We start from the raw sequence: 26,068 nt of genomic DNA on the forward strand, positions 1-26,068 counted from the left end.
CTTTACTTGTACCCATGGGCTTTGGTGCCTTACCACATTCTGTCCCTTGGTAGGGTAATTCTATCAGCTAGGCTGAGCTCAGTTGCAAGGAACCAATGACCTAACTCTGGCTTAAGCAATAAAGATAATTAATCGTCTTGCCCAACAGGAAGGTTTTATCCAAACACTCGAGGCATGCCAATAAGGACCAAGCCCTTTCTATTTTACCACTCTGACATCTTTAATGTTTGCCTTGTTGCCTCCAGATCGTACTATGGCTGGGGCAGCTCCAAGCATCTTGTCCTGGCACAAACACGTTCGAGCGTAAAAGAGCATCCCTCCTTGCCTTCTGTGTTCTTATCAGGGAGAAATAGCCACCCCAGAATCCCAGCTGGCTTCTTTTTATTTCTTCATCTGTTAGATGGAATAATAGTAGGAGCATCTCCTAGGGTTGTGAGGCTGAAGTGTGTTCATGCAGAACACTTAGGACAGTGCCTGGCACAGACGAGGCACTTAACAAACGTTAGCTGTTATTATTATCAGTAATAATAGTAATAGTAAAAGAGGAGGAAGAAGGAGGAGGGAGAGGGAAGGAGGAGAGGGGAAGGAAGAAAAGGAGAAGAAGGAAGAGAAGATGAGAAGCAGAAGAGAAGAGAAAGACATGGACCATGTCCAGAAGCTTTGGGGAGCAGGACTGAGAAATTCCTCAATCTGACTCTCAGGGTGGCCCTCGTCAGTCTCCTCCTATTTTGCCCCAAATAGGTCCAATCCTGCCTACATTCCTCCTCTTAGGGAACCACTGAGGGATTTGCTCCTATCTACCCTAACACCTCTGTTGCTAGGCAACCTTCTACTACATCTCCGGCACTCAACTTTCACGGAGCATTGGGCCTCTGTCCAATCGTGGCTGAAGTCAGAGTCTGGTGCCTGTCGGAGGACAAGGTGAGGAAAGAGAGATTATATGAGAGATCATAACATTAAAATAGCTACTGCTTAAGCACTTATTATATAACACTAAAATAGCTACTGCTTAAACACTTATTATATACTTATTATATAAACACATTATATAGCACTATGCATTATTATCATCAATAGTTAACATTTACAGAACACTTACTATTTAGAGGTCTACTACTGAAAACTTTACATGGATTAACTCATGAATCCTCCCAACAACCCTATAAAGTAGGTAACATTATTATCCTTATTTAAGAGATGAGAAAACTGAGGCACAGTGAGGTGAAGCAACTTGCCCAAGAACATACAGCCAGGAAGCGTGACTCCTTCACGAGGCTGGGACCAGTTCCTCTTCTTTCCTCACCACAAGCCTGACCAAGTCTCTCTGCAAGAGAGAGGGTAACTCCTCTCTCTCAATCCCTCTCTGTGAAGAAACACAAAGCCATGCATAAATTGACATGCAAAAAAGAAGCAGAAAGACATCACACAAATTATTTAGATGCAAACCCGTAGACAGGCACCAATACACAGAGATACACCAAAGCACAGATGGACACAATTGCATAGACACAAATAGAAACCCATAGAGAAACAGCTACACAAAAACGTATTGAGAGTCTTCAACACACCAGTACACCACAGACACACATACACACACACAGAAACATACAGAAACAGAGATGCGCATGCACAGAGAAATTTACACACACAACACCTTGCACATGTGCACACACAAACAGCATGTACACACAACGGAAACAAAAGCACAACCCCAAGACAACTGCAGAGGTGACAGAGACAGAGCCAGGCGTGACCCAAGAAAGGCTGGGACTAGAATGGACCCTTCAGAGCCGTTGTCCCAAGAGCCCGTCTCCCTAAACAAGACCAGAGGCCAAAACCTCATCCAGACGCAGCCTGCAGATTGTTTTCATACAGCCACAAGCTAAGACTGGTTTGTACAAGTGTAAATGGGGTTTCGCTGGGTGGTGCTGGTGCAGGGACTCCCGTGAGTTTTCATACAGGCTGTTTCTTGGTCAGGGATGTGGGGTCCAAAGGTCTGATGGGAGCCAGAGGAGTGACTCCCAAGCTCACTCCCACAGCTGCTGGCAGGAGGCCTTGGTCCCCCTGCCCTGTGGGCTGGCCGTGGGGCTGCTCATGACATGTTTTCCCCCAGAGTCCGAGAGAGAGAAAATAAAAGAGCAACCAAGATGAGACCCACAGTGTCTTGTATAACCAAATCTTGGAAGTGACGTACCATCACTTCTGCCATATGCTATGGGTCCCACAGATCAATCCTAGTGCAGTGTAGGAGGGCACCACACCGGGTGTTCTGTTAGTCAGGGTTCTTCAGGGAAATAGAACCAGTAAGATGTGTAACATACACAGAAAAAGGTTTATTATAAGGAATCAACTCACGTGATTATGGAGGCTGGCAAGTCCAAGATCTCTAGGCTGTGCCAGTTGACTAGGGACCCGGGAGAGTTGATATTGCAGTTCCAGGGTGAAGGCAGTCTGCTGGGGAATTATCTCTTGCCCAGGGGGGGCTGGGCTTTTTCTTCTAATTTTTTGTCCTTCAACTGATTAGATGAGGCCCATCCATGATATAGGAAGCAATCTGCTTAACACAAAGTGTATCTTTTTTTTTTTTTTTTTTTTCTGCCATGCCACTCGGCATGCAGAATCTTAGTCTCCCAAATAGGGATCAAACCCGCACCCCCTGCAGTGGAAGCACAGAGTCTTAACCAATGGACCACCAGGGAAGTCCCCAAAGTGCATCCATTTAAACATTAATTTATTTTAGAAACACCCTCACAGAAACACCCAGAAGAACGTTTGACCAAATATCTGGGCACAGGGACTTGGAACTAGGTAGAGGCGATTGTTGCACAACTTTGGAAATGTACTGAATGCCACTGAATTGTTCACTTAAAAATGGTTGATGGTTGGGACTTCCCTGGCGGTCCAGTGGTAAAGAATCCGCCTTCCAATGCAGGGGATGCGGGTTCGGATCCCTGGGCGGGGAACTAAGATCCCACATGCAGTGGGGCAACTAAGCCTGCATACCACAACTACTGAGCCCACATGCCTCAACTAGAGTGCCCGCCTGCCACAAACTACAGAGCCCACGCTCTCTGAAGCCTGCCGGCCACAACTAGAGAGAGAAAACCTGCACGCCACAACTAGAGAGAAGCCCACGTGCCACAAGGAAAGATCCCACGTGCCACAACTAAGACCCAATGCAGCCAAAAATAAAAATAAAGTAAAAAAAAAATTTTTTTAATGTATGGCTTTTAAAAAAATGGTTGATAGTTAATTGTATGTTATGTGAATTTTACCTCAGTTAAATACAGTTGTCCCTCAATATCTGAGAGAAATTCATTCCAGGACCTGCTGCGGATACCAAAATTCAAGGATGCTCAAGTCCCTTGTTTAAATGGCATAGTATTTGCACATAACCTACACGTATCCTCTCCTATACTTTAAATAATCCCTAGATTACTTATATTACCTGACACAATGTGAATGCTATGTAAATAGTTGTAAATACAATGTAAATGTTATGTAAATAGTTGCCTGCCTTGGCAAATTCAAGTTTTGCTTTTTGGAACTCTGGAATTTTTTCCCCAAGTATTTTAGATCCCCACTTGGCTGTAAATAAATACCTTAGTAAACATTCTGAAGGCTAAATAAAATGTGCCTGTAGGTCTTATCCAGCCTTCTGGCCATGAGTTTGAATCCTTTTCTTTGGGCTTAAAAAAAAAAAAGACAATTACACAGAAAAGTACATACAATAGGATTCCATTTACATGAAGTTTAAACCTAGGCAAAATGAAACAACCTTTTTTTTAAAAGAACAGAATTTTAGTTTGTAAAACTATGAAGAAGAGATAAGGAATGATTTAGTCAAAATTCAGGGTATGGCTGTTTATCTGTGAGAGTTGTGCCTTAAGGTGGGGATATTAGTAAGGAAATACCAGCAGTTTCCAAGATACTAGTTCTTTTCCTTAGCCTGGGTTCTGAGATTAGTGGGTGTTTTTAATTTTAATTCTTTCAATGGGATGTTGAGTCTGCATTTAAGAGAATCAAACTCAGACTATTCATACAGTTGTATCCATAAGTCAGCACATACATGGTGCACTTCACATTTAAAAATAAATGTCTGCTGAATAAAAAAACCCACACATTTGGATGTAGGGTGAAATGTTAGCAATAGGTGAATCTGAATAGAGTATGTGGGTCTTCTATACGCTACTTTGGTTCTTGCAACTTCTCTGTAAGTTTGAAATTATGTTCAAAAAAGTAAATGTAAACAACAAGGACAAAAAAGGTGGTAGATTTCAAGAAGCTTCTATTTTCCTTCACTTCAAAAAATATGAGGTGACCAGATGCAAGTTAATGCTTTGATAAATTATCCCATAGTATAATGTGATTCCAGTTATTTGTCTCAGAGGGGTCTCTATTTCCTTCTCCCACTTTTGGAAAATCCACAAATACCCCAAGTGGGAAAGAGGGTGCAGAGTGAAGACCCCACTGGACAAAGAGTCATTCCCCCAAGACCAGAGGACCCCGTCCCCAGGGCAGACATCTCGGGGCTTCCCTGAGTCCACTGGGCACAAAGTCAAGTAGAAAAAAAAAATTGTTCGTGATCCCTTTTCCTAGCACTTATCTCAGTTTATAATTACACATTCATTAGTGTGATTATCTGATTAATATCTGTTTCCATCACCAGACCATCAGCCCAGCAGGGGTCCCTATATACTCTACTGTACGCCCAGCCCAAAGTGCCACTCAATAAATAATAGTGACAGCAAGACTGATGGTGTTATGATCCTGTGCCAGACAGTCTTCCAGGGGCTTTGCAGGCATTACTGCAGCGTTCACTCCTCACAAGGACTCTACGAGGTAAGCAATGCAATAAGCATGAGGAAATAGAGAGGGTAAGCAAGTTGTTCAAGCTATGAAAGGGGGGCGGCCAGGGTTTCATACCAGACAGTCCGGGTCCAGAGCCCACATTCTCAACCACGGCCGGACACTTCTTCTGCCCCTTGAATCAATCAGAAGCGAATGCACATCCCCAGCTCTCCGCTCAGTATCCTTAGCATGATGCTGAGTTCAGCGCATAAAGAAAGAAAGAGAATGTCCTGCCAGAGTGCCCCACTGAATCGGAGATGGGGTGCAGCCTCAGCGAATCAAGGAAGGGTTACCCCACACCTCCTGGATGACAAATGATCTCCTTGTGGAGGAGGCTGCTTCCAACCCGGGGACAAGTCATAATTACATGATAAATGTTATAAGACTTATGTAGTGTAATATGTTGTATAAATATCATGTTTTATATATGTAAGTATTATATTTACATAACAGGCTATATTGTATAAATATCATGTTACATATATATTGTATTTATATAATAAGTTATATAAATATCATGTTACACATATATGTATTATATTATTTATATAATATGTTATATTGTATAAATATTATATTACATAGGTGTAATCCTATGAATGCTCTATTTATATATGACAGAATATTAATATATTTTATATAAAGATTATAATATATGTTATAACTATATATGATTATATAACATATAGTTGTATTTATAATTAAATAGAGAAACATTTATGTGACTATATTAATATATTATAATATCCATAATATCAATATAATAATCTGTTTATTATGATGTAATCATGTATTACATATAATATTGGTATAATATTATAGAGAATTTTATATTAAAATACAGTATATTCTGTTCGAATTTTACATTATAATATAAATCTTATATTTTATTAAATATATTAATTTTACAGTGTTACATATATTAATTGAATTTATAGTAAATATTTAAAATTATATATATTTTATGTAATATATAATATATATAATTACATATATAATTTATACTTAAATATAGAAGCATTTAAGAGAATCACACAATATTTGCATTCATAAGATGGCACATATTCCATATTTTAAATATTTTTAAATGTTTAAGAGACTTTGGCCTTTGAGATCAGCTTCAGCAATTCCTACCTAATTGAAGAATTCATTCGAGTTGTGATTTTTGAGGTGAAATACGTACACTGGTCTTCATGAGAGAAGGCTGGGCCCTTGGGCTGAAGGATTTCAACCCTTGACACCAGGTCTTCATGGCCTGGTCACTGTTAGTTGTGGTTGACTAGCTTCTACCAATATTCTGTTCATAATGATACGTATATTCTCTAAGATGATGTACACTTCCTCTACAGCAAGTCCTGAGTCCTCCTCAGAACTTCCTTTCACTTCCGTATCCCTACCAACAGTCTCGTCCAAGGCAATCATGGCTGTTTCTAGCATGCACCTCAAAACACCTCCAGCTTGTACCCATTCCCTAATTCCAAAGCCACTTCTGCATTTTTAGGTATTTGTTACAGCAGAACCCCACTTCCAGGGACTAACAGGTGTATCAGCTTGCTAGGGCTGCCCTAACAAAGTACCACAGACTGGGGGACTTAACAGAAATGCACTGTCTCACGGTTCTGGAGGCTGGAAGTCCAAGATCACGGTGTCTGCAGGGCTGGTTCCTTCTGGGGGCTGCAAGGGAGAATCTGTTCTAGGCACCTCTCCTTGGCTTGTAGATGGTCATCTTCTCCCTGTGTCTCTCCACCACATCTTCCCTCTGCATGTATCAGTGTCCTAAGCTCTCCATATAAGGACACCAGTCCTATTGGATTAGGGCCCACCCTAATGACCTCATTTTCACTTGGTCACATCTGCAAAGACCCTATCTGCAAATGAGGTCAATTCTGAGGTCCTGGTGGTGAGGACCCCCAACATATACTTTCAGGAGGGACCCCTTCAACCCATAACAGTGTTTGTGTTCCAAACTGTTGAGTTTTCTGTCACTCTCTATGGGTTCATTGACATGTGACTTTGGGGCTGACAAGTAGCATGTAGTGGGTTTCTGGAGAGCACAAGTGACCCCTTTTCTCTACACTGGAGTGCACAAATCACATCACAACGGACTCCAAATCAAAGTTGTTAAATTTCCAAACCTTTAATCCCAAATCAACAACAGTGAGGTCAGACCCAGAGATTCTCTCCTCCCCCCTTCCCCTGTTTCCCTGGAGGAAGTCTCTCCCACAAGCGAATACATCCAAATCTGTGGAACAAATAGCTCCAACTCCCTCCCAAGACCCCCTGACCCCACCCCCCCACTCCCTAGTTACCCCATCAGGTCCCCACCAGCCTTCCCTGGGGACCCTCGTTTGCAAAAATCCTCTCCCCATCCCACTCCTAAGCAACCCAAATTTAGCCCCCGAGAAAAACATATTTACAGAGAAAAAAGATGAGGGCATGAGGGGCAGTTCTGTGCAAACAGCATGGGCCCCCAGGGCAGGGAGAACACAGTTTCTCTAGGACATGGGGCAAAAGATTCTGAGGGGCACGATGGAGAAAGGAGAAGGGTTTGGGAGTTGCTTAGAGAAAGCACAATGGTGGCCCTAGGTGGCCCTGTGCCCCCACTTGGGACAGAGGGAGCCCCAGGGCCAGGGAGGCAGGGTGAGCAGGAGAAAGAAGCCACTCCCCAGGATCAGGACCAGGCCGGCCCCCAAGCCACAGCCCAGAGACCAGGAGTATTCATAGGTCAGGGCTGGGGACGGGGGGGGCTCAGGGCTAACTCTCTGCAGCAAGGCTTGCACGGAATGGCGGAACACCTCCAGGCTGACCAGAAGCAGCAGGCCTGCGGGGAGAGGAGAACAGATGTGGCCCTCAGGGCCCTGGGGTCCCCAATGGAGGTCTGAGCCTCTCCCCCAATATACTCCATCACATGCTTACTCAGACAAGAAACCTGGGGGACCCCCTAGTGATAGGAACAGAGTAAAGGGACAAAGTAGGTGATTACATAGTTAATCCCACTAGGGGACTGTAAGTAAAGAAAAAAAAGCATGGGAGACCCCTGTAAGTTAATGGTCACTCAAGAAAGCAGGTTCGCTTAACCATAAAACCATGCAACAGAAGCCTGAGACATGCCCCCAGACAATGAAACAATGGTTGAATAAGACCCACATCCTGCCCAGAGAGCTCAGGAAGTTAATGATTCCTAACACTCCTCGGCGCACATTAAAAACAAAAATATAAGGAAAAGTTGACATTATGCTGAAAGCTGAGATGATTCATCATATTTTAGTATATGTTACCTCCTTTTTGCTCATTTCCATTGTGCCATGACAGTCCCAGTTTGACCATGTAGGGACAAGAAAACTGTCCCGCCTGACTTGGAGGAGGAGCTGATGATGGAAGCTTGATGTCTACTCAAGAATGAGGAAGAAGGTGGTCTTCTCCCCCTCCCCATTTTTCCTTTGATTATAAAACTGTAGCCCACTAAGTTCTTGGCGTGGCACCCTCTAGCTCACCCGCTTGTAAGGCGCACAATCATCTTATTCTAATAAATCACTTCTTATCTATCACTTGGCCTCTTGCTGAATCCTTTCTGTGCTGAGACATAAAGAACCGGAGCTCCTCAGAGCCCCCCGAGATGCATTTCTGCAATTTCACTAGCACCCCCTCAACAACTGCTTATTAAGCACCTACGCTATAGCAGGCACAATTTTAGAAGCTGGAGAGAAAGAAAGAGCAAGACACAAATTCATAGAGACAGAAAGTAGAAAAGGTGGGTGCGGGGGTGGGGAGGAGGAATGGGGAGTTGGTGTTTAATGGGGACGGAGTTTTAATTGGGGAAGATGCAAAAGTTCTGGAGATGGATGGTGGTGATAGCTGCACAACCACGTGAATGGACTTAACGCCACAGAAGTGGACACTTACAAATGGTTCAGATGGTAAGTTTTATGTGAACGTGTCTTTCACCACTTAAAAAAAGCACAAAGCAAACCAAGGAATCAAGAATCACAAAAGTCAAATTAAGACTCCATTAAGACTTCAGTAAAGAGTGATGATGGAATCTAAGTTGAAACCGTAGAAGCAGAGAGCAGAACGGTGGCTGCCAGGGACTGAGTGGAGGGGAAAATGGGGAGATGCTGGTCAAAGGGCACAAACTTCCAGTTTGAAGAGGAATAAATTCTGGAGATCTAATGTGACTATAGTTGACTATAGCACTATAGCACTATAGTGACTATAGCATGGTGACTATAGTTAATAATACTGTATACATAAAATTTGCTAAGAGAGTAGGTCTTAAATGTTCTCACTACAAAAAAAAATTTACTATGTGAGGTGATGAACGTGTTCACTTGTTTGATTGTGGTGATCACCTCATGATGTATATCAAAATATATCAAAACATCAAGTTGTAGGGGACTTCCCGAGCGGTCTAGTGATTCGGACTCAGCACTTTCACTGCCATGGCCCAGGTTCAATCCCTGGTCAGGGAACTGAGATCCTGCAAGTTGTATACCTTATATACAATTGTGTGTATATGTATATATGTGTGTGTATATATATATATATACACACACAATTTATACTTGGCCATCATATCCCAATAAAGTTGAAAAGAAAAAAGAGTGATGGTGGATTACAAAATGAAAAGAAAATCAGTCAAGTAATGCAATTTGATTAAAGAAAAAAAAAAAGAACAAGACAGACAAAAGAACCCTAACCGGGGCTTCCCTGGTGGCGCAGTGGTTCAGAATCTGCCTGCCAATGCAGGGGACACGGGTTCGAGCCCTGGTCTGGGAAGATCCCACATGCCGCGGAGCAACTGAGCCCGTGAGCCACAATTACTGAGCCTGCGCGTCTGGAGCCTGTGCTCCGCAACAAGAGAGGCCACGATAATGAGAGGCCCGCGCACTGCGATGAAGAGTGGCCCTCACTTGCCGCAACTGGAGAAAGCCCTCGCACAGAAACGAAGACCCAACACAGCCAAAAATAAATAAATAAATAAATGAAAACTAGTAAATTGGCCACATAAGATCTTAAAAAAAAAAAAAAAAAAAAAAAAAAGAACCCTAACCTGACAGAACCTATGTTCTACGTGGAGGAGACAAATGGTAAACAAATAAACCAAGGCTTGCAAAACTCAAAAGTCTCCAGGAGACAATGAGAAAGTACAAACAAGTGAGCAGGCAGGTGCGGTGGGGGCAATGGCAAAGCGTAGCCCAAACCCGGCTTCAGCCAATTGCAGCCCATCAGAAACGGCGACTCAGTGGACCAGATCTTCTGATTTTTCAAGAACAGCTAGCATTTTTTTAAACGATTGTGATTTTTACGGGAATTCACCCAACCTTTAAATATTGGCTCAGAGAAATCTTTAGACACTGCCCGCCAAACAAAGCACATTTACGGGCCGTCGCTGGCCTGCGGGCGACCAGGTTGTAACTGCCAAAGTAAACACATGAGAAGACGGGATAATTTCAGACAGTGATGCACGCTAGGAAGGAGATAAAAACAGAGTGATGGGAAGGGCCGTGACATCCAGGGGTGGGGCTGGGACTTTACATGGTGTCATCAGAAAAGCCATTGGAGCTGAGACCCAAATGGACGAAAAGAAGCCAGCCACGCACAAAACAGCGATGGCTATTCTGGGCAGAAGGAACGGCTGGTGCAAAGGCTTTGTGGTAGGGTGGAGTAGAGTGTGTTAGAGGGAAAGAAAGAAAAGTCAGTGCAGCGGAGCAAAGAGGATGGGGGAGGGGAGGGTGGTGGGCAGTGGAAGCACAGAGGTGGGCGGAGTAAGATCACGTAGGACCCTCCGATGGTCACGCATGGCTCATGCATCCTGGCTGCCTCCCCTCTCAGACCCCGGAGTCTGACTTCAACCTTGATCTCTGACCTTCCTTCCTCCCTACACTCCCACTTCCCCCATGGTTTTGTTTTTGTTTTGTTTTTTAACTTTTTTAAAAAAATTAATTTATTTTATTTTATTTATTTTTTATTTTTGGCTGCGTTGGGTCTTCGTTGCTGTGCGCGGGCTTTCTCTAGTTGCGGCGAGCGGGGGCTACTCTGCGTTGCGGTGCATGGGCTTCTCATTGCAGTGGCTTCTCTTGTTGCGGAGCACGGGCTCTAGGCGTGCGGGCTTCAGTAGTTGTGGCACCCGGGCTTCAGCAGTTGTGGCTTCCAGGCTCAGTAGTTGTAGCGCACAGGCTTAGTTGCTCTGAGGCATCTTCCCGGACTAGGGCTCAAACCCGTGTCCCCTGCATTGGCAGGCGGATTCTTAACCACTCTGCCACCGGGGAAGCCCTCCCCCATGGTTTTAAGTCAGGGGCCTGGAGAATACAGCCTGGAGTCTGCGTAACGTGGCTCAGTGGTCCCTTTGTGATCCCTTCTTGGCCTCATGCAGGTCAGCATCAGGGCACTGGAGGTGGAAAAGCATCTGGACGAGGGAGAGACACCATCGAGTCCCCTTCATTCCACTGCTAATTCATGCGTTCTCTCATTCAGTCAACAGATCTTAATTGAACTCTCATTATAAAATATATATAAAATACAAGAACAAAACTAGGGACTTCCCTGGCGGTCCAGTGGTTAAGACTCCGTGCTCCCAATGCAGGGGGCACGGGTTCGATCCCTGATCGGGGAACTAAGATCCTGTATGTCACACAGCACGGCCCAGGAAAAAAAAAAACCTAATGAAGGGGCTGTCCTCCTGGAAATTCACCCCAAAAGGGGAGATGGACAAAAATCAGGTAAATGTATCGATCTGGGTTGAACTGCATACCCCCAAAAGTTCACACATTGGGGTCCTGATCCCCAGTGCCTTGGAATTGACTATATTTGGAGCTAGGGCCTTTAAAGAGGTAATTCACTTAAAATGAGGTCATTAGGGTGGGCCCTGATCCAGTATGTCTGGTGCCCTTATAAGAAGAGATGAGGACACAGGCAAGCATGGGGAAGGACCATGTGAGGACACTGGGAGAAGACAGCCCTCTACACGCCAAGGAGATTGGCCTCAGAAGGAACCGAACCTGCTGATGACATGTTGATCTCGGACTTCCAGCCCCCAGAACTGTGAGAAAATACATTTTTGGTTTTTAAGGCACGCAGTCTGTGGTACTTTGTTATGGCAGCCCTAGCAAACAAAGGCATACATAAATGCATAATTCCAGGAGGTGATCAATTCTACAAAGAAAAATAAGGCAAGGTAGGGACACAGCAGGGAAGAGGTCTACTTTAGACAAGGTGGCCAACAATGGTCTTTCTGAGGAGGTGACGTATGATCAGCGACTGAAATGATCTGCAGAAATGAGACATGGGAAGCGCTGGCGGAAGAGCATTCCAGGCTGAGGCGACAGCAGTGCAAAACACTCTGAGGAGGGAATGAACTTGGAGGGTCCGAGAACAGCAAAGAGGTTAACATGGACAGAACAGAGAGAACAAACAGTAAGAGGTGAAGTCTCATGTAGCCAGGAGCCAGGCCACATAAGACCTCGGAGCCACGTTATTCTAGTGGCAGAAATTCATCCGTGGCTTTCGATCTAGGTAGGAACCACAATATGATTTATGGTTTTAAAATGTCACTAACTCCAATACAAGAGGCAGGTAGGATTTGACCGTGGGCTGTAGTTTGTGGAGCTCTGGCCTTGACACACTAGCTTTGCAACAAGAATCTAACCAAATGCTCCCACATCTCACCTCTTCCACTAGACCTTATGAATGGGTATTATTATTATTATCCCCACTTTACAGATGGGAAAATCGAAGCCTAGAAAAGGGGCACGTGGGTTTGAGCCCAGCCAGGTCTACTCCAAGACTCTTCTCTTAGGCACATCACTTTACCTTCTCCCTGATCGAACCTGACTTCCCTCGAATGACCTAGACGGGCCCACGTGACCTGGCCCCTGCCTGTTTCTTCAGCCTCCTCTCAAGCTGCCCTTCCCATCCTACAGCAGTATGGAGTAGGACTTCTTTCAGGACTTTATGTTTGTTTTATTTTATTTTTATTTTTTGGCTGTACCACGTGGCATGCGGGATCTTAGTGCCTCGGACCAGGGATCGAACCCGAGCCTCCTGCAGCGGAAGCGTGGTGTCCTAACCACCGGAGCGCCAGGGAAGTCCCATTCAGGACTTTAAATGCACCCAATTTGTTCAAGCCTGGAGACCTTTGTGCTGCTTGGAATAACTGTCTGCTTACCCCTCCCTGAGCCCGCCTTACACATCCCCATTCTCTACATCCTTACTTGAATTACACGTCTTCTGAGAAGGCTTCCCTGACCACCACCAGTCAAGTCTCTGTTGGGTCTCCCTGTTATACATTTTCATTAGACTCTTTACTTTTCATTTATAGCATTTACCACAAGTGGTAATTGTTAACATATATTAATTTATATGAGTATTATTTATTTGCCTAATTTCTATCTCCTCCCTGGGTTGGAATTTGGGACTCCAACCCAGATTTTTTGATTCCCTGTTGATTTCCTGGTTTGTCTTTTAAATTATTTATTTATTTATTTATTTTTGGCTGTGTTGGGTCTTCGCCTCTGTGCGAGGGCTTTCTCTAGTTGCGGCGAGTGGGGGCCGCTCTTCATCACGGTGCGCGGGCCTCTCACTATCGCGGCCTCTCTTGTTGCGGAGCACAAGCTCCAGAAGCGCAGGCTCAGTAGTTGTGGCTCACGGGCCCAGTTGCTCCGCGGCATGTGGGATCCTCCCAGACCAGGGCTCGAACCCGTGTCCCCTGCATTGGCAGGCAGACTCTCAACCAGGCGCCACCAGGGAAGCCCTGGTTTGTCTTTTAAACCAGTATCCTCCTCACTCTCCATGTTCCAGCCTCACTGGCTTTCTTTCAGGACTCGAAATTCACTGAACTGTTTCTAGCTTGGTTACCCATACTTTGATGTTTTAAGCATCATCTCCTCAGAGAGGCCTTCTCTAACTCTGCTTCAAATGAAGTGCCCTCATTATGCATTCTCACAGAACTCTACTTTTCCTTCATAGCACTTAACTGCAGTTTGTAACTGTGGGATGATCTGTATCATTTCTCTGTCCTTAACCAGATGATAATCGCGTTAAGGGCAGACACCTTTCTAATGAATAAATGAAAGACAGGGAATGACTGAATTTCCCCCTTTATTTAGGAAGCTCTCTAAGGCACAAAACAATAATAAGAATGTGATTACTAATCATTTCTATTCGAGTGTGCTCTTGAACACTCATATCTCCCTGTCTCCTTTATTTTTGTTTTTGTTTTGGCCTCGCGGAGCTTGTAGGATCTCAGTTCCCCAGCCAGGGATTGAACCCATGCCCTCTGCATTGAACCCATGCCCTCTGCACTGAACGCGCAGAGTCCTAACCACTGCACCACCAGGGAATTCCCTCCCTTGACTCATCTTGCACCAAGCCTCTACTTCATTTGTTAACTAAGGTTACCATGTACCTTTGCGCAAACTTTGCCCCGCTCTATGCGCTGATCTTCATTCTGTTCACTCATCTTCTTTTAAACTTGCCAAGTCTTTTACAGACTACATATGTGCTATCCCATCGCCACTATTACCACATCAAGGGCATCACCATCATCACCATCATCACCTCCACCACAACAAACATCACCAACATTGCCACCACTACTGTCAACTCCATATTCTGACTGGATAATTTCTGTTCCTCCTTCGATTATCAGCTTAACTATCACTTTCTCAGGAAGTTTCTCTGACAAGCCCCCCTACCCCAGTGTGTACCCCTTATATGCTTTATCATAACTCTCATCACAATTATAGTTGGATTATTATATGTGTAATTGTCGGTTACTGTCTATCTCTGTCAGAATCTAGGCTCTATGAGGGCAGACACAGTGTCTGTCGTATTAATCTTATATCTCCAGCCCTTAGCTCAGTGCCTGGAACATAGTAGGTGCTCAGTAGACACACGAAAGATAAATAAATGAAGCTTATATAGTTAATGACTTATCTATCCACCTTAGAAAACATTTGATCCAATGAGGGCTACATTTCACAAGATGCAGAATTTTTTTGGACCCCCAACTCCAAAAATGCAACAGTTCTTGCAGATTCCAGCTCCAAATCTAAGAGAGTGTTTGGAGAACCTTCAATTCCCAGCCAACAACAGCGCTTGGACCATCCTCATATTTGAGCCTACTATAGCCCTTGCGTTTCCCAGCATGCAATGGTGCTTAGAGACCTTCCTCAACCTGACAGCATACAACAGTGCATGGGGACCTCCCTCAACGTCCTAGCTTGCAACAGTGCTTGGGGACCCTAGATTCCAATCTAAATAAGTCTTTGGAGACTCTCCAATTCCCAGTCAACAACAGAACTTAGAACTCTCCCATCTTTGAGACTTCTATAGCCTTTGAGCTTCTGCCAATTCCCAGCACACAACAGGGCTTAGAGACCCAACCTCCCAGCCTACAACGGGGCTTGGAGACCTCCCTCGACCTCCCAGCATGCAACAGTGCTTGGAAACCCAACATCCCATCATGCAACAGTGCTTGGAGACCTGACCTCCCAACATGCAATGGTGTTTGGAGACCCGACCTCCCAGCATGCAATGTCCTCAGTCTGCAGGCTCTGAACCCTCACCTGAGAGGCCAAAGCAGATGGCTCCAACCCGGAGCAGGAACTCTGCACCTTTGCTGAGCACCATGATGATACAGAGGCACCCCAGGGCCATGACTGCCAGGCCTAGCACTGCTATCACCGCAGCTGCCAAATTTACCTCTGTGAGGAGGGGAAGGGGAAGTAGAGAATACAGGATGTAGGGAGTAGAGAGAACTCCCATAGAGGGACCCAGAAGATCCAGGACTAGAGAAGAATTTTCAAGTAGAAGATCATCCAGTCCAATGTTTTACTTATACTGTTGAAGGAAGAACTAAAACTCAGAAAGGGTCAGTTAATTGCTTAAGGTCACAGAGCAAAGAAAGGACAGAGCCAGGATTAGAAGGAGATAGGAACTACCAAGTATTACTTATGATCTGGTCACCATTTGTTTACCGGTGAGGAAACTGAGGCAGTGGGGTGTGTGGCAGACAACAGAGAAGGTGGTACGTTACAGCGGAATGATCCAAGTCAGAACTCTCCCCAGCTACTTTCTAGCTGGAAGATTCTGGTAAAGTCACTGAACCTCTCTGAACCCCAGTTTCCTCCTCTGGAAAATCAAGATCAAAATCTCTACTTGACTGCTGTGAGGATTAGAAATCACATATGTAATGCAGCCAGTGCACCACCTGGCACACAGCACTTGTTCCATATGTGTGCCCTGTGATTATTTTGCTATCCTAGGGGAGCACAGCGATTTGCCCAAGCTCACTTAGCACCAAGATAAAAAAGACAGGAGTGGAGAGGGTAAGTAGGTCCTCCATAAAGAGTCCTCCACTGTTTATGGAGGACCTACTATGTGCCAGGCACCATACTGCATGTCTTAGCTGCATCATTTCATTAAATCCTTACAAAGACCAGATAAGGTTCATGACATACCACAATTCTTTTACTAGTGGGGATATTGACATACTGACCGCAATTCCTTTACTGGTGGGGATATTGACATACTGGGGTGATGGAGAGACTGTGGTTAGAGTAGAAAGGGTAAAGTCTTAAAAGTTTTATTGTCCAGTATGGTAGACACTAGCCATGGAGGGTCTTTTCATTTTAAATGGATTTAAATTGAACAAAATTTAAAACTCAGTGTCTTAGTTGCACCGGCCACATGTGGCCAGTGGCTACCCTATCGGTCAGTGCAGATACAGAACATTTCCACTCTCATGGAATATTTTATTGAAGAGCACTGCTTTAGAGTTGGAATTATTTGGGTTCGAATCCTGCCTCTGCCTCTGCCACTTCCTGGGAAAATAAATTAAACCATTTATGGACTTGTGTTTTCTCATCTGGAAGATTAAGATAAAGCCCCTGCCCTGCAGGGTCATGGCAAGCACTGGAACTCTTATAAATGAAACACCCAGCGCTGTGTTTAGCATGTGGGAGATGCACACTTGTGAGATGCTAACGTACTATCCACAGAGAGGGGCTGGGACTTGCCCAGAGTGACACGGCATGCGGCAAAAGCAGAGCTGAGGCAGGAATGTTGGACACAGGGCTCTGGAGAACCACCTGTCTCCAAAGATGAGACCTCCCCAGGATTTAGGAGCTTGTGCCCATTCTGCGGCAAAGCAGAGAAGAAGACAATGCTCTCAAGAACCCCTCTGGGATTAACAGATACAAACTACTATACATAAAATAGACAAGCAACAAAGACTTACTGTATAGCACAGGGAATTATAATCAATACCTTTTAATAAACCATAATGGAATATAATCTGAAAAAAATAACTGAATCACTTTGCTGTACACCTGAAACGAACACAATATTGGAAATCAACTATACTTCAATTTACAAAAAAGAAAAAGAAAGAAAAGAAATCCTGTAACGTGGTCAGCATATCCCCTCCACCGGGCGAAAAGTTCTTACCTTTCTTTGTGGTTCTCTGGAAGATGTGAGCATCCTCTCCCGTGGTGAAGAATTTAAAATAAGTGCAGTTTGCTTCTGTGGCAGCAGGAGAGAGAAAAAGAGAGGTAATGACATGGAGGTCCCTAGTGTAAGCTCAGGGCTGGACATTTAACATAGCTCACAATAACCTAGAAATATGAAATTAGCATCCCTGATAGACTGAGAGAAATCATGCTCAGAGAAGTAAAACCATCCGCTATCACAGGAGCTGGGATTCCAATCCAGAACTTTGAGGTCCAGATCTGCGGCCTTGAGTGGGCTATTGACCTCTCTGAGCTTCTAATTCTTCCTGTATAAAGTGAGTTAATAGTCTCTTTCCTGGCTCTGTCATATGAGTTTGTTTAGGGTCCAGTGAGATTAGAAATGGATAATCACTTTATTCAACAAAGCACCCCAAGATCCAGGCAGAAGGCTAACAGACTCAGAAGAGATTCTTATCTCAGAAAGGATTCACGTCTAGACTACACAAAGAACTCTTGCAGATCAGCAAGAAAAGAGAGATAACCCAATTGAAAAATGGGCAAAGGATATGAATAGTCAATTCATAGAAGAGGAAGCGTGGATTACTCACAAGTACATGAAGAGATTCTCCACCTCACCAGGGATCACAGAAATGCAACTTAAATCAGCAGGGAGATGGCACTTTAGATCAGTTAGATTGGCAAATATTAAAAGGATAATATCAAGCATTGGAAGGATAAGAGGAAACAGCTGGGGGTGTAAATGGGTACTAGTCTTTTTGGAAAGCACTCTGACATACTTTATGAAGTGAAGTATGTTTATCCCTATAACCCAACAGTTTCACTTCTGGGTATACATTCAGAAAAAAACCACGTGCAGGAACATATATGGGTTGCATGATGTTCATTGCAACACTGTTTATAATAATAGGGAGTTGGGGGCACTTCCCTGGTGGTCTAGTGGTTAGGACTCTGCGCTTCCACTGCAGTGGGCTTGGGCTCGATCCCCGGTCCGGGAACTAAGATCCCGAATGCCACACGGCGCAGCCAAAAATAAATAAATAAATAAACAGGGAGTTGGAATCAACCTAGGTGCCCATCTCTATTGGAATAGACAAGTAAATGTGATGGATGTTTCCTGGGCAAGTCTCTGCAGCACACAGTAGCCACGAACTAGACTAAGAGAAAGCAGCACAGAGAGATTTGAGAAACAGTGTTGAGCAAAAAAATCAAAAATAGGAAAAAATCTATAGCACGATATCATTTATGGAAATTAAAATACATACATATATAAAAAACTACTATATTTTCTAAGTTGAAATACATATTCATGGATGCATATCAAATGCATTAAAGAGATGAGTTAGGAAAGAATAAAAAAAAAGAATAAGAATGTGAAATAAAGCACAAGAAGGATCTTGCAAAGGCTGGTAATGATTTTGTGGCATAAACTAAAAAGTATGATTCATCCAAATTTGTGTACTTGAAGTTCAAGAAATGCCACACTAAAAAAAGGCGCTTTCTAAATTGCATTTTAAAGCCAGAACTTCCCACAGAATTCACCTACTCCAACTTTCTCATTCCACAGATGGGGAAACTGAGGAGAGAACAGAGGGAAAGGGAGGAGAGAGGTCGAGAATAAGAGGGGTATAAGAAATAGGAGACAGGTCAGGTGGTCTGGGGAAGTGGAAAGGAACTTTCCGAATTGAAGGGGGATGCTGAGGGACAAGAGATAAACTCCAGAGTCAGGTGAGGTGGTGCGGGACACTCCACCTGGTACTCTCAAGGAAAGAAAAGGGCATGAGATGTCCTGGCAGGAGCAGTGGGAAATGTGAGTCCTTATCCTGCAGCAGCAAAAAGTAAAGGATACTTCGTGCAGCAGAGCAAACGGTGAGGATGCAACCTGTCACAAGTCGGTGGGGGGAAAGCGGTCTTCCTCTACAAGGGAAATGGGAAGTCTCAACTAGAGAATAAGAAGGTGTGGTACATCTTTCTGAGAGAGTGTGGGGTGTCTGGCATCCCATTTTGGCTACTAATGATTTAGGGCATCTTGTCTCTGACCCCAGAGGATATGGCATATCCCATTTGGAAAAGAGTAGGATATGGGTCACCCCCCTTTGGGATGTCCTTTGATGGGCCATGGGATGTGTGGGATATTTCTGAAATCTTGAAATTTGTGAGATGTCCTCTGAAGGGTCAGGATTGTGGGATGATGGTGATGGTCCTTTAAGGAGACTGAAGCTCTTTCTGACCATTAGGGAGACATCAAGGGATGTGAGGGACCCCATATTATGCAGTTAGGTGGGGCAGGACAGCCCCCCCCCAGTGCAGTGAGGACCTTTGGGACATATTTATGGACTAGTGAGATGCAATATAGTGTCGTTGTTAAGAACAGAGATGACCAGGAACCCTCCTACGCTGTTGGTGGGAATGTAAATTGGTACAGCCACTACGGAGAACAGTATGGAGGTTCCTTAAAAAACTAAAAATAGAGCTCCCACATGACCCAGTAATCCCACTCCTGGGCATATATCCAGAGAAAACCATAATTCAAAAAGATACATGCACCCCAATGTTCGTTGCAGCACTGTTTACAATCGTCAGGACATGGAAGCAACCTAAATGTCTGTCAACAGAGGAATGGATAAAGAAGATATGGTACATATATACAATGGAATATTACTCAGCCATAAAAAAGAACAAAATAATGCCATCTGCAGCAACATGGATGGACCTAGAGACTGTCATACTGAGTGAAATAAGTCAAACACAGAAAGACAAATATCATATGATATAGCTTATATGTGGAATCTAAAAAAGGGTACAAATGAACTTACTTACAAAACAGAAGTAGAGTCACAGATGTAGAAAACAAACTTATGGTAACCAGGGGATAAGGGGGGTAGGGATAAACTGGGATATACACACTACTATATATAAGATAAATAACTAATAAGAACCTACTGTATAGCACAGGGACCTCTACTCAATACTCTGTAATGGCCTATATGGGAAAAGAATCTAAAAAAAGAGTGGATATATGTATATGTATAACTGATTCACTTTGCTGTACAGCAGAAACTAACACAACATTGTAAATCAACTATACTCCAATACATTTTTAAAAATTTTTTTAAATTAAAAAAAAAAAACAAAACAAAGAACAGAGATGACCAGGGTTCAAACCCCATATGACTAGCCTGGGTGCATAGACTGAGACATTTATATTTCTCGCTCCTCATTTTGGGGATGATAATAGGGTTGCTATGAGGATTGATGAGTTCATGCAAGTGAAATACTTAGAACAGAGCAGGGCACTACATTAGCACCTAACATTTTTTATTACCAGAGCATCCTATTTCTCAAAAATTTGGGAACTTCCTGCTTGAGGCTCTGAGGGGTGAGAATTAGCCCGTCTGCACGCTGAGTGGGTGGTACCTCAGATAACAAGGGTGCTTGGCATCCCACTTTGCTATCAAGGGCTTGCAACATCCTAATTTGGACCCTAGGGATGTAAGAGATCACATCTGGAAAAGTGAAGGAGGAGGGAAATCCCATCTGGAGCCCAGAGGGATAGGAGATCTTCTTTGAGGGGTACTGAGATTACAGGACATCCTTTGGAGAGGAAAGAATGTTGTAGATGCCATATGGGTGATCAAGCATGCGACATCCTAAATGGGCTCTGAGGGGTGTCAGATAGTTTCCTCGGGTCAGTAGAGGCGAAGTGAGATCCCATTCCCGTTCCCTAGGGGTATAGGATGTCCCTCTGGTATAAGTTTAGGGCATGGCATGGCCTGTCTGGGAGAGTGAGAGGTATGGGACAGCTCTCTGGCATGGGTAGGGGTGAAACAGCCACTCTGTAGGGAAGTGAGGGGTGTCGAGGTGCCTGGAAGAGAAAATGAGAAGGGCTGGAGTGTCCAGTCGGGGAATTTGAGGTGGAATGGGTAGGAAACGAAGAAGGTTTTCCAGGAAGCACAAGGTCTGCCCTGGGATGTTGGGAGGTGTTTGCTGAGAGCTGTTTGGTGGAACCCGTAGGAGGGAACAGCATAGACTGTACTTTGGGGTGGGCATCAAGGTGGTCTTTCTCCCCAGGGCCCACAGGATGGGGGTGCAGGCTGTCTCCAGGGTGGGAAGAGCAAGCTGACACCAGGAACCCAGAGTCTTCCTCTAAGGGTGCAGGCTGTCTCAGGGGCGCGAGCGTTTCTGGGAGACACAGGCTGTCTGAGGGCACCAGCTGTGTCCGGAGTCATCGGCTGGGTCCGGGGGCACAGGCTGTGTGCAGAGGCACAAGGCTTCTCTAGGAACACGGGCTTGCTGGGGGTACAGGCTGCTCTGGGGACACAGAAATGTCTGGGATCACACGCTGTGCTGGGAGCATAGGAGCTCTGGAGGTCATAGGACAAGGGCACCGGCTGCTCTGGAGGTACAGGCTGGTCTAGGACAGACGGGTTTGGGGGAACAGGCTGCTCTGGGGACAGAGGCTGGTCTAGAGCTACAGACTGGCCTGGGGGTGCAGGCTAGTTTGGGGTTACAGACTCCCTCTCTGCACAGTTTGTGCCTGGGGCAGAGGCTGTCCCCGGAGCACAGGTTGATGTGGGTAGGGGCGCATTCTGAGGGTGCAACCTCTCTCTCCTCGGGGCTCAGGCACGGGTTCCTCAGACACGGGATACAAGCCGTGCGCGGGGGCGGCGGCCGCTCACCTCCGGGCAGCTCCGCTGGGCCGCAGGTGTCTCTGCCCGCGGGCACGTCCGCCTGCCACAGTCGCTTGGTGCACATCTTCCAGAGCCCCAGGTGGGCAGCATCACAGACGGCACTGCCGTTGTCCCTGTAGGTGTTGAGTTCCACCCAGAACTCGGTGCCCACGGCCAGCACTGCCAGCGTGGCACCCACGGAGGTCAGCAGCAGCGCCAGCTTGATCTTCCCCTCGTGCTCAGGGGTCATGCTGGCCTTGCGCGCCCCGTGAGCTCGCCGCCGGCCCACGGCGGCCCCCAGCCGGCGGTCCTCCTCGAGCATGAAGAAGTTGGACCACATCATCATCCTCGTCGCGGGCGACAGGGCCCAGGTGCAAAGGAGGCAGCGCTGAGGTGGGAGGGCTGGGAGTGGGGAGGGAAGCGCCTGGGGTCTTGAAGCGGGTGAGGGGCTCAGTTTCCACCGGTCTGTGAAATGGGAAGATCTGAATCCTCCCTGGAACCTCAAATGAGGAAGTCGAGGTCACTTCTGGGACCTAGATCCTCTGCTGGGAACCCTCTGAGGTTCAGAGAAGAGCCTGGGGTACCCACAGAAGCTCAGCAAAGAAGATGAGACTAGAGATAAAGCTAGGTGCCCCCAGCCTCACGGCTAGAGCCTGGGTACCCAGGAGGGGGGCCTGAGAGCTCCAGAAGCAGGAGAACTGAGTGTCAGCTGAAGCTCTGAGGGGCTGCTCTGGGGTCCCCACTGGAGGGAGTCACCAAGGGGAAGCTGTGTTTCCTTGCGGGGGCGGTGGGTGGGACTCCGAGCTTCCCACTAGGGCTCAGAGTTTGGGGCACACAGGAAGGGGAGCTGAGGTCCTCTCTGTGTTTGAGAGGAGATGCTTCCTGGCTTCTTTGGGCTCAGAGTCTGGGGAAGGAGAAGTTGGGTCCCCTCTGGGGTTCAGAAGAGGAAAAACTGGGGTGCAGGGAGTTCAGAAGGGGAGGTCAGAATTACTTCAGAGTCTCAGAGAGGCAGTAGGATTCCCCCAACTTTCACAGGGGGGACCAGCAGAGTCCTGGCTGGGGTTCAGAGACAGGAGGCTGGGGACCTGCTGGAATTCAGGAAGAGGGGAGTGGGGGGGGTCTCCCTGGCCATTCAGAGAACAGACCAGAGAAGGTCTGCCCTAGGGGCTGAGAGAAAGGGGCTGAGGGGCACCCCCAAGGCTCAGGAGGGGGACCTGGGGTCCCTGCTGGGGCTCAGATGAAGGGGCTGTGGTCCGCACTGCGGCTCAGGAAATGGGGACCAGGTCCCCGCACGCGGTTCAAAGGACAACTGGGACCCGGAAGGGACTCGGTGTCCCTTTGGGATCACTCGGCTGCCCCTCCCCCGGGCTCCCAGGGCCGGCCGGGTCGGGACGGCTCCAGGCTCAGCTCCAGGCCAGGCGCCTCCCTCAGGCCTCCCACCCCCGTCTCCTGGGTAGGGACCCCTCTCGCTCTCCTGCCTCTGCGCGGCGCCAACCCCAGCTCCGCGATGCCTCCGAACCGTCGGTTCTGCACGCCACTGGTCGCTCCGCCCGCCGGCCCGGCAGCTCCGCTCACTCCCAGCCTCGCCCCCATCCGCCCACCCCCTTCACCATCGCCGGCTATTTCGGGCTTGACCCGTAAATAACACCCGCACCTGTTGCCGGCGCCTGTTGCCATAGGGATCCCGGGTATTTTAAGGAGACGAGGGGCGGGGAGAAGGACGGCTGCCCGGGGAGGAGGGGCTGGGGGCCAGGTCCCGACCCGCTGGAGACCGAAAGGACTTTTACTTCCTTAAGGGGCAAGGGCGGGAGCTGAGGGTCCCATCTCCCAGCTGGCGGGAGAGGGGGCAGGGCGGGGAACCAGGAGTTTTGGTCCGGAGCAGGCCTGGCTGGGAACCCGAACTGCTCGGTCCAGGGGAAGACGGGCAGGGAGGCAGGACTCCTGGGTCTGAGGGAGGGGGAGCTGGGGGCCCTCAACCCCTGGGTATGAGGGAGGAGAAAGCTGGGGCCGGGGGTCTTGGGTCCCTGAAAGAGAAGAAACTGGGGACTTTAACTCGTGAGACTGGAGGGAGGAGGGGCTGGAGGCCTGGACCCCTGGGTCTGAGGGAGGAGGGGCTGGGGGCCCGGACCCCTGGGTCTGAGGGGGGAGGGGCTGGGGGTCTGGACCCTGGGTCTGAGGGAGGAGGGGCTGGGGGCCCGGACCCCTGGGTCTGAGGGGGGAGGGGCAGGGGGCCTGGACCCCTGGGTCTGAGGAGGAGAAGACTGGGGCCCAAATCCCTTGCATCTTGAAGGATGGAAAGACAGAGTCCCGGGCTGGGGTCCTCCGCTCCCCAGGAGGTAGAAAGGGCCGGCCTCAGGGAGAAGCTGGTGTCAGGGGCGTGGGAACCAGAGCCACAGTCCTCTGCATCGAGTTTATTAGACGGGGCACCCCCGGGGGACCTTCCATGCAGTTTCAGCTCCCCCAGGGACAGGAACGGGGACAGCCGTGTGGAATGGCAGCAGGGCCTGATCTTTACCCTTCACTCCCTCCCTCAGCCCCTCTGCGATGGCCCAGGGGGGGACCCACCTTTCACCAACTCCTTTGCCCATGGTTGACTGCTCCAGCTGGCCCGGTGCATCCTAACCTCTCTGTCCGCCGGGCGTCCTGTGCTGCTTCCGTTGGAGCATGCATTGCCCTGGGATGTGATTGTGATCGTGTACATCTGTCTCTGGCTCTCCCATCAGCCTCTGGCAGGGCTCAGGTGTAAGAGAACCCCATCTCATCGTCCTCAGCACCACCCAGCCCAAAAGGCGTACACAGGAGGCCTTAGGAAGTGTGCGTAGGTGATCTGCATGAATGAATGAATGGGCAAATGGATGGATGGATGAAGGGAGATGGTGACACACAGACATCCCCTCCCAAGCTAGGGAAGGACCCCCCCTTCAGAGCACACCTCCCTCTGCATTCTGATTGGCCGCACTGCCTGTCTTCGGATCTGAGTTTCCAGCTCTGAGATTGCAAGGCCTGGTGCCTGGAAGGCCTCAGGGACTATTTCTTAAATGAATGAGTGAAACCTGTTCTTTCCTTCACCTCGCTGGGTATTCCCAGGCCTTGGCAGGACTCAGGGGAATCTGAGAAAGCGCCTGGTGCTGGCAGCAACGTGAGATGGGAATGGGGCTGGGTGACACCCACCAGCGTCTCCATTCTGAGACATCAGACACCTCCCTGCAGTACCTCTGCCCTGCCTCCTGAACCCATCTTCCCCTCCCGGCCCTGGGCCTCCCCATCTTCCTCAATCTTGCCTGCTGTAATGGCTCTCTCTCCTCTCGGGGGTTATTTTTCTTTCTTCCATCTCCCCGTCTGCCAGCCTCCCTTTCTCTCCTTTCACAGAAAGGGTATGAACTTTCTTGGGTGGGAAAGTTCTTCTCACTTTCATACCAAAAGGATGGCTTGGCCTCCCTTTCCCTCCACCTCCCCTCCCACAATCTCTTCCTTCCACTCACTCAAGCAAAACTCCAGTCCCTACCGCTGCACGGCGATGACCTCGTGTCAGGGTCATGTTATCTAACCCGTGGCTACTTTGCTGGTTCCCACGGATCCTTTTCTGGTTCTCAGCACTGGCCTCTGCCTACTTCATGGTCACTCCTTGCCCCCTTAACTACATCTTCCTCCCCGTCCCCCACCATGCAGATGCCCCCGAGTCTCTGGCCGGGTTCTTTCTCTGTCGTCCACACTCATCTCCTAGGTCACCTCATCCAGTCCTGAGACTTTAAATATGCTGTCTCCTATATGCGGATATTTCCAAAACTTACATTTCCAACCACGACCTCTCCCCAAAGCTCCAGTCTCACATATCCAACTGGCTACCTGATACCCCATCTTGGGTTTCTCACAGGCCTCTAACTTGTCATGGCCCAAGGAGGATGCTTGACTCCTCCCACCTGATCCCTTCCCCTGGTGACCCTTTTCCAGGCAACACACAGCAGCACCACCCAACTTCACACAGTTAAGAGAGTTTTTCTCTTCTCTCTCTTCGGTTTTTCTTTCCCTCCTCTGTTACATCCAGTTCGCCACCACCACGGGCTTTGCCTCCAAAATCCC

The 26,068-nt window shown here is 47.3% G+C and overlaps 1 protein-coding gene across 1 annotated transcript; it reads right to left on the reverse strand.

Moving 5' to 3' along the window:
- Positions 1-6,963: 6,963 nt before the first annotated feature.
- On the reverse strand, positions 6,964-23,563 carry CACNG6 (calcium voltage-gated channel auxiliary subunit gamma 6). Its single transcript, XM_036832680.1, has 5 exons — positions 23,467-23,563; positions 21,998-22,390; positions 17,299-17,373; positions 15,417-15,554; positions 6,964-7,672 (listed from the first exon to the last, which is right to left on the reverse strand). Exons 2-5 carry the CDS (start codon positions 22,332-22,334, stop codon positions 7,434-7,436), a joined length of 789 nt encoding a protein of 262 aa, XP_036688575.1. The 5' UTR covers positions 22,335-22,390; positions 23,467-23,563; the 3' UTR covers positions 6,964-7,433.
- Between the last annotated feature and the right edge of the window lie 2,505 nt (positions 23,564-26,068).

Source organism: Balaenoptera musculus, chromosome 19 (assembly GCF_009873245.2).
Source record: "Balaenoptera musculus isolate JJ_BM4_2016_0621 chromosome 19, mBalMus1.pri.v3, whole genome shotgun sequence".
Lineage (NCBI taxonomy): Eukaryota > Metazoa > Chordata > Mammalia > Artiodactyla > Balaenopteridae > Balaenoptera > Balaenoptera musculus.

What these genes read in the sequence shown, in the direction of transcription:
- CACNG6 (XM_036832680.1), bottom strand. Translation starts at nt 22,334, where the DNA reads ATGATGATGTGGTCCAACTTCTTCATGCTCGAGGAGGACCGCCGGCTG. An exon ending in CCAGAGAACCACAAAGAAAG is followed by an intron (nt 15,555 to 17,298) that starts GTAAGAACTTTT and finishes CCCTCCTCACAG; the next exon opens with AGGTAAATTTGGCAGCTGCG. An exon ending in CATCTGCTTTGGCCTCTCAG is followed by an intron (nt 7,673 to 15,416) that starts GTGAGGGTTCAG and finishes CTCTCCCCGCAG; the next exon opens with GCCTGCTGCTTCTGGTCAGC.